General features: G+C 42.9%; 1 protein-coding gene across 1 annotated transcript; it reads left to right on the top strand.

The window, feature by feature from the left end:
- The first annotated feature begins 582 nt into the window (after window positions 1–582).
- Window positions 583–4,269, top strand: LOC149161771 (uncharacterized). The gene has a single exon (XM_089434995.1). It carries the CDS (start codon window positions 583–585, stop codon window positions 4,267–4,269), a length of 3,687 nt encoding a protein of 1,228 aa, XP_089291121.1.
- Window positions 4,270–12,328: the final 8,059 nt, after the last annotated feature.

The following is a 12,328-nucleotide window of genomic DNA, read 5'->3' as shown; positions in this document are numbered from 1 at the left end:
GAAAATCTTGTCTTGGAACAGCAGGGGTTTAGGGCACCCCACTAAAGTTGCAGCCCTCAGAGATTTAGCTCATAATGAAAAGCCAGACATTTTATTGATACAGGAGACAAAACAAGACCAACAAGAAATGAGAAGAATAATAGATAAGCAGAAACAATACAAAGGATGCGCCAATGACTCAAGAGGAGCTTCTGGAGGAATCGCCACCATTTGGGACCATGGAAAATGGAACTGCACTGCAACAACTCTTCACCAGCATTGGATTAGAACTGCTCTGGACAGCAGAATAGATAATCATACAGTAATTATCTACAATGTTTACGCCCCCAACCACTACAGAGAAAAGGAAATCTGCTGGGAAGATCTTAAGGCCAGCATCGATGGGGAGTCAAACTCAAACATCATAGTGGCAGGTGACTTCAATCTTGTCCTGCATGCCAACGAAAAAGGGGCGGGTGCTTCACGCCAGATCCCTTTAGAGGTCGATTGGAGGCTATATGTCAAGAGCATGAATTAGTGGATGTTGCTCCTAAAAATCGCAGGTACACATGGAGCAATCGCAGGATTGGCATCGGCAATATAATGGAGAGGCTCGACAGGTTTTTAATCAATATCTCGTTCCTCTCTTCCTTTTCAGTTGGTTATGCCAGCGTTCTTACTACCTCAGCCTCCGACCACTATCCTATTATTCTCACTCTGGAAGCTCATTGCCCCCTAGGACCAATACCTTTCAAATACAGTCCCCTCTGGAGTTGGGTTCCAGCAGTCAGAGAAATTGTTCAGGGGGCTTGGATTCAGCATGTAGAAGGCTCCCCAGGCTTCATTTGGGAGACCAAATTAAGAAGAACCAAACAGGCGATTAAGGAATGGGCCAAAGAGAACTACAAGGAGCCTGAGGAGGCTAAAAAGAAAATTAAGAACGATTTAGAGAATGTCCAACGAATGATAGAAGAACATGGTCTTTCTCAGCAAAATAAGGAACAAGAAAGCGTGCTCTATACACAACTGAGCCACATAAATAGGGAGGAAGAATCCAAATGGCGCTTAAAATCTAGGCAACTATGGCTCCAAGAGGGAGATAAAAATACAGCTTTTTTCCACAAACAGGCCACAGCTCGAAAGCTCAGGAACAATGTAAGCTCCATCTTGGACAATGAAGGAAATCTGCACAACACCCAAGAGGCCATTAGAAAGGCTGCCACCGAGCACTATAGAGACCTCTTAACTGAAACTAAAGGAGAAGAGGACTATACTGATTTGCTCCAACATCTACCTAAAGGAATCACTAAGGAGATGAATGATATCCTAAATAAGGAAATCGAAGAAGAGGAAATCAGAAGGGCGATTTGGAATCTGCATCCCGATAAGGCCCCTGGGCCTGACGGATTCCCAATATGTTTCTACAGAGCGTTCTGGGGATTAATCAAAAAGGACTTGATCAAGATGATTAGATGGATTCAGAGAAAAGGCAAAATAGGCGGCTACACCAATGCCACCTTCCTCGCCCTCATCCCTAAAGAAAATCGGCCCACCTCCTTCTCCAGATTCCGTCCCATTTCCCTCTGCAATTCCTCCTATAAAATTCTGTCCAAAATCTTAGCATCTCGCCTCAAACCATTCCTCCCCTCTTTGATTTCTGAAAACCAAGGAGGCTTCTTGCCCAACAGGCAAATCACTGATTCCATTCTTCTAGTGCAAGAAGCCATTCATTCGAGCCTCTCCAGGAAGGAGAAAGGGTTTGTTCTCAAGCTTGACCTAGCCAATGCCTTTGATAGAGTTAGGCACTCCTTCCTTACAGCTGTCTTAAAAAAGATGGGGTTTGACTTGTCCTTCATTAGCCTAATCACTGCTTGCATCTCTGGGCCCTGGATTTCTCCCCTAATCAATGGCAGACCAGGTGAAGCCTTTCAATCCACACGGGGTCTTAGACAGGGCTGCCCCCTCTCCCCCTATCTATTTATCCTTATGGCAGAATCTTTTAGTCAAGCCCTTGACTACAACAGAAGAGCGGGCCTCATCACCGGAATCAAATTTGGGCATGGAGCCAAGAACATCAACCACTCTCAGTTTGCCGATGATACCTTGCTTATTGGAGGAGCCTCCACCACAATAGCGAGAAGGTTTAAGAAACTTCTTGACCAATTTATGGGGTACTCTGGAGGCCTGGTCAACCAGCTCAAAAGTTGCATATACGGATGGAACTCTTCAAATCAGGTTATTCATAATATAGCAAATATATTTGGTGTTTCCTGCAACCTGGAATGGACTCATTTTTCTTACCTGGGCATGCCTGTGAGCCTAGGACCACTAAAGGCAGGAACCTGGGACAGTATCATTGATAAAGTGAAGCGTAAGGTGCAGCAATGGGGCTCATTGTGGCTCAACCCAGCTGGCCGTCTTGTCCTCCTCAAATCAGGTATTTCTTCTCTCCCTCTTTATCGTTTCTCTCTATACCAAGCCCCAGCTACCTTCCACCACAAAATGGAAGTTGTTCTCCGCCATTTCCTATGGCAGGGGGGGAAGAACGAAAAAAGGAAGTTCAACTTAGTCAGCTGGAAACATGTCATTCAAACTCAAGACAGAGGAGGTCTTGGTATCAGGTCCCCTAAGTTCTTAAACCTTGCCTTTGGGGGGAAGATTGTTTGGAGGCTCATAACAGGTCCTTCTTCGTGGTGGAAAAGGGTGCTGGAAGCCAAATACTTGAACTTCCCCAGACAGCAATTACTCGACACAGCTATTCCCAACAGAGACTCCTCAAAAATCTGGAGATTATGCAAAAAATCTATTCCATTCATGATTCAGAACACATCCAAAGTCCCCATGGGGGGAGCGAGTATTAATATTGGGGCTGATAAAATCCTGGGACAGCAACCAATGAACAGGCACGAAGAAACAATTCCCATTCTAAATTTCTTCAACAACAGGGGTATCCAATATCTGGACCAAATCTCTAATTGGGATCCACAATCTCATATCTGGCTAGGGTGGTCTTTTCCGGTTATACCCAATGAACTTAACCCTAGTCTATGCTTCCTGCAGTCTCTCCTTCATAGTAAAGCTCCCATCAGGAAGAATGAGAGGGATAGCTTTCGTTGGGATTTGACTGGATCCAATTACACAGTCCAAGCGGGCCACCAGTATCTCTGCAACAACACTTTCCCCATGACTCTATGGAATCATTGGAAAATGGTCTGGAAGTCAGAGGCACTTCCAAAAATCAAATTTTTTATTTGGGCTCTGCTAAAAGGGAAAATTTTAACAGCAGAGAATTTGCAAAAAAGGGGTATCAATGGCCCATCTCGATGCCCCAACTGTCACAACGCTGAAGAAACGATGCATCACCTCTTTGTAGACTGCCCCTTTGCTGTTAACTGTTGGAAAAATTTGTCTCCCACTGATAACTTACCTTGGAACTCTCAGCATTCTATAGGGGAAGTGATTCACATCTGGAAAAAAAGCTGTCCCTGGAAAAACAAAAGGAGCAATCTGGCGAAGAGAGTATGGAACACCCTTTCTTATACCATGCTATGGCGTATTTGGCTAGCGAGGAACCGGAAAATCTTCAAGAACAAGAGCTCAGCCATAAGAATAATTTGCAATAAGGCCAAAAATCTTGCCCTGGAAACTATCTCCACCAAAACTCAAAGCAGCATAGATGCAACAATGTATAGCGTGGAAGAGCGAAATTTCATAAGTTACATCCTGGATAAAAATAACATCGCTCAGAAAGGCAGCATGGTGAATGAGCAACGCAACCAGGAATCTCACTCCTGGAAAATAAGGCTAAAAGAGGAGGAGTTCGTAAGCTGGATTCAAAAATGCAATAGCTTTTATCTCTTCTTCGACGGGGCTTCTAAATCAAACCCAGGGATCGCTGGAGCTGGGGGAATGATCTTCAACGCTAATGGGGAATGTATTCTATATTATGAATGGGGCCTAGGGAACATTTCGAATAACAGGGCGGAAGCGTTAGCCCTATACCAGGGACTAACTCAGCTAAACAGATTGGGAATAAGAACAACCAAGATCTTTGGAGACTCCTCTGTTGTCATTAATCTCATGGTTCATCAGAAAGAGTCGCCCAATGTCCTTCTCCAGCAAGTCATACGGAGAAATCAACTGCTGCATCAGACAATGGACAATCTACAGTATTACCATATTCTTCGAACTCTCAATAAGCAGGCCGATAGACATGCCAACAGGGCTTGCGAAAGGACAGCAGGTAGCCTACGTTGCAACGATGAGGAGAGCCAACAGGCCTTGCCATGATTCGAATCAACCCAATCAGCATCAATTTGAACAACTCTGACAGAAAGGAGTGGACTCAGATATCCCAAATCCACAGCATGATCACTATCTGCATAGAGATTCGACAAAGATATTATCCCTGCAAAAATCTACACATACTCAGTAATCCCGCCGGCTTCTTTCACTTCACTCTTGGCAATCGGGCTTCCCAGGACAATCATCTGATCACCCCGCGCCATTCTATGGAATCCCGCTCCTTCCCCGTGATGGGTCTTCATCCCTCCCGCCTCACCTTATATTCTCCTCCCCTCTTCCTTCTTCATGCGTCCCTATTCCTGTATGCTGCTCATAGCGCCCTCTTTCGGCACTCTTCTCCTATTTCTCTTCAGAGCCCTGCTGCCCGCGCTGCATTTTTTGCCCGAATCCGCAGACAGTTCCTTTCTGCTCCTATCCGCCTCTTAAATCTCTCTATCCGCCTTTTAAATCTCTCTCCCCCGCCTACTTCAATGGCTCGCAATGAGGATTGTTTGCATTGCTCAGATCTTCAAGCTGAGCTGGAAGAAATCAGAGCCCAACAAAATATTTTGGACAATCAGCAGAGGAATCTGGAAGCAAGAGTCGACAGCCAGAACCGCGCCATCAATGACAAGTACCGAGCAGAAATTGATCTGTTCTTGCACAGGGTCTCTTCCCTTCATGAACAATTCAACCATTTGTCCAACAGGTGCAGCCACGCGGAGGAGTCCATAACGATCCTGAAGTACATGATGGACAAAAGCAACAACGCAGTCCCAAGCTCTTCAAGTGCCAAGCATACAGAAGGGGATGCAAAGCCGGAGGAATCCACAGCAAGGCACATTAGTCACATTAACATAGATTAGAGATGTTTTGCAAATGTCAATTTCTGTTGTCCCAATATGTAAGAGTCTACTTTAGTCAAGAGTTTCTCAAAGACAGAACAAGGAGGATCAAGGAGAAAGTCCTGTTTTGTAACTCCATTGATCCTGGCATCTTTCTGCACTTAATGTACCTCAGGAGTCCAAACTCCCCTTTTTTTCAGATATCAATATAGCAACCGACTTTGTGAAAAAAATAATAATAATAATAATAATTTATCCAGAAAATAATAATAATAATAATAATTGTGTGTGAATAAAAAATTTTGAATGTTGAATTTTATGTTAAAAAATAGAAATAACAATTATATATATAAATATATAAATTTTATATTAAAATTATATTATATATATATAATAATTATTATTATTATTATTGTGTATGGATAAAAAAAATTGAATTTTGAATTTTATGTTAAAAAATAGAAATAACAATTATATATATAAATATATAAATTTTATATTATAATAAATATTGTAGGTATTAATTTTAAATATTTTTTAATTTTAATAAATTTTAGAAAAATAAATAAATATTTTTCATATATGGATTTGTAGGTTACATATGTTTGACTATTATTTTCAAGTGATATCATAATAACTTTAAAATAATGGATAAATATATGTTTGATAAGTTTCAAATATATGTTTGACAAGTCTCAAAGAAAATGGTTTCTTTGAAATAATGGTGATTCGGGTGGATATTGGTGGCCACCCACCTATTCCGCCTAGACTTCCAGTCGGTTTCATTTGTTTTCTTGTTTATTTCAGCATTTACTATTTTTTGTTGTTTTTCAGGTCCCAAACTTCCGAAGTAGTTTTGACCTCCTAAACGGTCTTTTTTTAAGGTCTGTTGCAAGCCCATGATCATAGGCAGGGCCTGCAGCAAAACATGTAGTACTCAGAGAGACCTTTCCAACAAGGTATCGTATGCGCCAAACGGAGATAATATGACCAAGTTATGACCCCTGGGAAGTCGGTTGCCTAACTAACCCCAACGAGGCCCACAAACGCTTGGCGTTACATCTCCTGGGGTTAGGGTTTTGGTTGTTTAGGGTTTTCTCATGCCTTTCAATAATAAATAGGCCCTTAAGCCTCATTGTAACACAGTTCAAAGGCATGTAGTTGCCACATCTCTTTTCAAAGATAAGCTACCATTTCCCGAGCTAGCCTTATTTCCATTCTGTTTGTAAGCATATTTCAGTATTTGATATTTAATGAAATGAAGTGTTATTTTTGCTGCATCTTTGTATTTATGGTTATATCTGTAATTTGTTGCGTTCCTATTTAAATTCAAATTAGTAGTATCAAAGCGGTATGTTCTTTCTCTTTTTTTCTTTGCATGTCCCAAACGGGGTCGAGATATATGGAGTTAGGGCTTGAACTAGTCGAACCTTTGCAAGACTAGCCTCGCGAACCCCGACGACCTCCCATGGTGAAAGAAAAGAAAGAAGATGGGGCAGTTAAAATCTTGCTCGAAGAAGCCCTCAAGCGACAAAGGAACGCAATGATGTATATCTTTGCCCAGATCCTTCAGCGGATACCCAAGGGTGACGCGTCTACTTCCAACAGCTACTCTGGGAGCGCCACACCCTTTAAGGTACAATTTAACTTTGACATTCCCATATTTGAGGGTCATATAGATGCAGACGCCGTAGATAAATGGTTAAATCTGCTAGAAGGATATTTTTTTGTTCATGATTTTTCCAGCAGGGAAAATATTACTTTTGCTCTTCTCAAAGCCACCCCCCATGTCAAGGACTCGTGGGAAACCTACTGTGAGCATAAGGATGAAAGTATGCCCTCACTTTTTTTCGTCGCACCCACTTGGGATTCATTTTGGGACGCCATCAAGGAGCAATACTACCCTGTTGGAAGCTATGAAGATAAATACATAAAGTGGACCACACTGCGACATGGAAGGGACAAAGACGTGCCAGAGTTTACCAATGTTTTTCATACCCTTCGCATGAAGGTGGGTATCAAGGATTCTAAGAAACATTTGGTACTCAAGTACCGCGCTTACCTACACAAGTACATCGAGGATGAGATGGAGTTCTTGGACAACTCCTCGCTCGACACAATGTACTGATACGTTGTTAAGATTGAGCAGAAGCTTAAGCAAAAAAAGTGAGAATTTGGATCTGCAAATCTGAAGCAAGGGAAAGGCGCCCCCAAACCGCAGAGCAAAGGGCAAAGCCAAGGAAGGGAGACCCAAGATAACCCGCCAAAGTCGCAAGAAAAGAACAACACCACAAAGACAAAGAAGGACATGGGAAAGTGGTGTGAGTTTCAGAAAAAATCTCCACTCACAACACAAGTGAGTGTCGGGCCAAACAATCACTGGTGGCCGAGCTAAAGGCTTTTGATTCTAACGCATGTTCCAACTCTGAGTTAGAACTGACAAGGTGAATGACAAAGGGAAGCAGATCATCGATGCAGAGCCTAGTGCCACTGTGGCCACCACAAGGGTCAAGAAGATTGAGCCCAGAGATCCAGAAGAGGGGGAGCGCCTATTCCACTCATAGATGTGGGTGAAGGGTTCTCTATTGTAGTTCATTGTCGATAGTGGGAGCCAAAAGAACCTCATTTCAAAAGAGGTCGTGAAGCGATTGGGCCTATCGACTACAACACATTTGCAGTCGTACACGATCGGGTGGCTTCACCAAGGATGAGATCTCTACATCAGCTAGCAGTGCCACCTTCCCTACAACATCAAGCCCTTCACAGATGAGGGATTGTGTGACGTCACTCCTCTTGAAGTTTGTGATGTATTATTAGGACAACCATACTTATGGAAGCGACATGTTGTATATGAGTCTAAACCTCGCTTTATTATTATTTCTTTGGGTACTAAGTTATACAGGATACCAGAGGTAGCTCCGCCTACTTCCATCTCTTTGATCTTGCTAAGCAATGCAGTAAGGTCATCTCCCATACTGGGAAATTTGTTTTTCTTTCTGATTCGCTCTCAAAGTAAGGGGAAGGTCATGGCCACATCCATGGCCCTCAAGAAGGGTTCCTCCAAGCAGCAGAAGCAGGTGGATACATCTTGGAAGAATACAGGGACATCTTCTCCTCACCCACAGAGGTACCCTTGCATTGTCAGGTCAAGCATTCAATCGATCTAACTCCCGTATCACCTCTACCCAACGGGCTTATATATCTTCACTCCATTTTGGAAAATGAAGAGATCAAGTGGTAAATCCAGGAGCTGCCGCAAAAAGGGCACATCCGACCAAGTTCCTTTCCTTGTGGGAGCCCGATTGTACTTGTACAAGAGAAGGATGGGACCTGGAGGCTCTGCATTGATTGTCAGGCATTAAACAAAATCACTGTCAGGAATAGGTATCCAATCCCATAGATTGATGACCTGTTGGACCAACTCAAGGGGGCCAAATATTTCACCAAGATCGATCTAAAGTCTGGTTATCACCAGGTTCGAATAGAACCCAGAAATGTATTGAAGACTGCCTTTAAATCTAAGGAAGGCCTTTTCAAATGGTTGGTTATGCCCTTTGGGTAAATGCCCCTGCTACTTTTATGAGACTAATGGATGACATGTTGCGTCCCTTCACCAACTCATTTGTGGTGGTTTATCTGGACAACATCCTCATCTTTAGCAAGAGTTGGGAAGCACATTTGCAACACATTCGGCAAGTCCTTCAAACCCTTCGGCAGCACAAACTATGTGCCAACTTGGAGAAACACACCTTTGGCATGAGCCAGATCCAATACTTGGGTTACATCATAGATGAGCGTGGCGTGCATGTGGACCCGACTAAGATCCAAGTCATTCAGGATTGGATAGCCCCGACCACTCTAATGGAGCTTCGCAGCTTTTTGGGCCTTGCAAATTTTTATTGGAGGTTCGTGCTAGGATTCTCCCATATTACTTGGCCTTTGAGTTAGATTACTAAGGGCGGGGCGAAAGAAAAGTTTTCCTGGTCTGAGTCCCAACAAAAGGCATTCGTTGAGTTGAAGCACCGCCTCTACTCTGCACCAGTACTCACACTACCAGACCTGCAACAACCATTTGAAATCGAGACAAACACCTTCGACTATGCTATTGGTGCAGTCCTCACCCAACACGGGCATCCAATGGCCTATCATAGTGAGACACTTTCCGATACAATTCAGAAGTACCCCACCTATGATAAAGAGATGTATTCCATTGTGCATGCTTGCCAATAATGGAAGCACTACATTCTAGGGAAGGAGATGGTCATCCACACTGATCACCGACCTCTTCAGTTTATACAGAAACAAGGGAAGTTGTAGAATGATCACCATTATAAGTGGTTTACATATCTACAATGATTCCACTTAAACATTAAATACAAAAAGGGCAACACCAATCATGTTGCAAACTGCCTCAATTGGCCCCCAGTTGCAGCATTGACTATTGTTCTCAACTCTTGTGGTCATGAGACCTCTGGATGGCCGCAACTATACAAAAATGATCCAGAGTTCGCCTCCACATAATAGATGCTAGTAGATGGAAAGAAAGTTCTCGATTTCCACCTCCAGGATGCATTATTATGCTACCTGGGCCACCTTTGTGTTCCTTCAAGCGAGTGTGCCAAGCTGATTTTGGAGGTGCACTATAGTCGGGTCACAGGACACTTTGGTGTGGAGAAAACTATGGATGTACTACAAAAGTAAATTTTTTGGCCCAAACTCCGACTGGATGTTGGGAAATATATTAGATCCTGCACTGCTTGCGCCATCGCCAAGCCAACCATTAAGAAGCAAGGCATGTACACTCCTCTGCCTACTCTCAGCCTGTCATGGGAATCCATCTCCATTGACTATATGTATGGTCCCCCTTCTACCAAGCATGGTAATGAGTATGTATTCATGGTTAGGGACATATTTTTTCATATGGCTATATTGGCGGCCTACAAGAAGAGTATCACCACGGAGGACAATGCCAAACTCTTCTTTGAACGAGTATGGGTACATTTTAGGACCCCGTAGACCATTATATTAGATTAGGATAGCAGGTTCTTGAGCACATTCTGGTCAAGACTCTGGACACTATTCGACACCAAGCTCACCAATTCGACTACCTTCCATCCTCAGACTGATGGCCAAATATAGGTCATCAATAGGATGATAGTGCACATACTCCGCATGTACAACTCCAACCATCCCCAAACCTGGGATGAGAGTCTTCCATATGTGCAACACAGTTATAATAGAGTTCTCCATAGGTCGACTGGTCGCATTCCCTTTCAGGTGGGTCTAGGATTTCAACAATTGTGTCTGATTGATGTTGCCATGCCTCTCACGACTACACAGACAAAATCCACACATGTATTGTCTGAGGCAGTGTTCAATGTGGACCGCCTTCGACCATACTTCCCACCGTTATTGGAAACATCAGATATTGCAGAGCAACTCACACCAACAGAGTTAAACCCAGACTGCATGGAACAGGCCACAACTGATCAGATTATGGACAAACAGGTCAAGAACAATCGCTAGCAGAAGATCCAACTATATTGAGTTATCAAAGCTGCCCAACTCCTGCACCAAAGCAAGTGGCTCACCAGGGACTAGGTTTAACAGAAACTTCCTCACCTCATGGAGGTTCTGCACACAATGGGGACCGTTGCTTCCTAACGGGGGAGGAATGTTCCAGGTGGATATTGGTGGCCACTCACCTATTCCACCTGGACCTCCACTCGGTTTCATGTGTTTCCCTGTTTATTTCCGAATTTACTATTTTTAGCAATTTTTCGGGTCCCGAAATTCCAAAGCAGTTTTGACCCCCTAAACAACGTTTTTGTAGGTCCGTTACATGCCCATAATTGTAGGTAGGGGTTTGCGGCAAAACCAATAGTACTCAGAGAGACCTTTCCAACAAGGCATCATATGTGCTAAACAAAGATAATATGACCAAGTTATGACCCTGGGAAGTTGGCTGCCCAACTAACCCCAATGAGGCCCACAAACTCTTGGCATTACATCTCATGGGGTTAGGGTTTTGGTTGTTTATGGCTTTCTCATGTCTTTCAATAATAAATAGGCCCTTGAGCCTCATTGTAACACGATCCATAGGCATGTAGCCGCCACATCTCTTCTAAGAGATAAGCTACCATCACCCGAGCTAGTCTTATTTCCATTATGTTTGTAAGCATATTTTAGTATTTGATATTAATGAAATGAAGTGTTATTTCTGTAGCATCTTTGTATTTATGGTTATATTTGTAATTTGTTGTGTTCATGTTTAAATTATGTTAAAATTGGCAACTAAGGCCAAACTCCATGTGCGTCATCTTATTCATGGCTGATAATATTTTACTAGATTCCTCTCGTCGAGAGGTGTAGGATTGATCTAAAGAGCATCCGATTCCAATAAATATTTACGGAGATATGAATTTATTTTGATTATGGACTAATTGTCTAAGTCAACCAACAACTTATGTAGGCTCAGAAGCCCAATAGTCGCATCTATTCAACCCCAATGTTTTCATATAAATATAGAAGGTCTCCTCCTCATTTGGACACTCACATCTCAACACATCTCTCTCTCTCTTGTGCAGAAAAGAGTCTATTCTCTCTCTTGTGCAGAAAAGGCTCTTCTCTCACACATGTGGAAGGAAGGACGCAGAATTTAGGGCTGCAACTGTAGGTCGAAAGTTTGACCAGCATTGACCATCTTTCTCTCTCTCAGAACTGCGCTGTAGGTGAACCCAACTCTCCGTGGAAGGCCACATTTTTTGGTGAAGGAATCAAGCCGATCCGACGGTCAGCTTGTAAGATATTGTCTGCCCTAGTTGAGGGTTGATCTAGGGTTTGTTGCTTGTGATGTAAATCATATTTATGTACTATTTCTCTTTACTGAATTATTGAAGATAAAAGAATATTTGATCAAAGGGTTTCGCCATATTGGGGTTTGTCCCTGGCTAGCCGCCACATCTTGTGTCTCTTGTCTTGGCTTGTTTTTCTGTCGATCATTTAATTTTCTATCTGCACTTTACTTAATGTACATGTGATTGCTATAATAAGAAAAAGAAGTAAACTGCTGTAAGCATAGAACATACCATAACTTAACATGGTATTAGAGCTGAGGTGAAGACAAAGCCCAAGCAAGAGCAAGAGCAATCACCGGAGAAGGTTGGCAAGGCTATCTAAAAGAACTCATGGGGTCCTCAACACACTTCCCTGCTGAAGAT

This window comes from Pinus tabuliformis, chromosome 5_2 (genome assembly GCF_031772625.1).
Source record: "Pinus tabuliformis cultivar Carrire ecotype Pingquan chromosome 5_2, CPIR1, whole genome shotgun sequence".
In the NCBI taxonomy this organism is placed as follows: Eukaryota; Viridiplantae; Streptophyta; class Pinopsida; order Pinales; family Pinaceae; genus Pinus; species Pinus tabuliformis.
The sequence above is the reverse complement of the archived record's forward strand: the minus strand, read 5'-3'. Positions and strand labels throughout refer to the sequence as shown.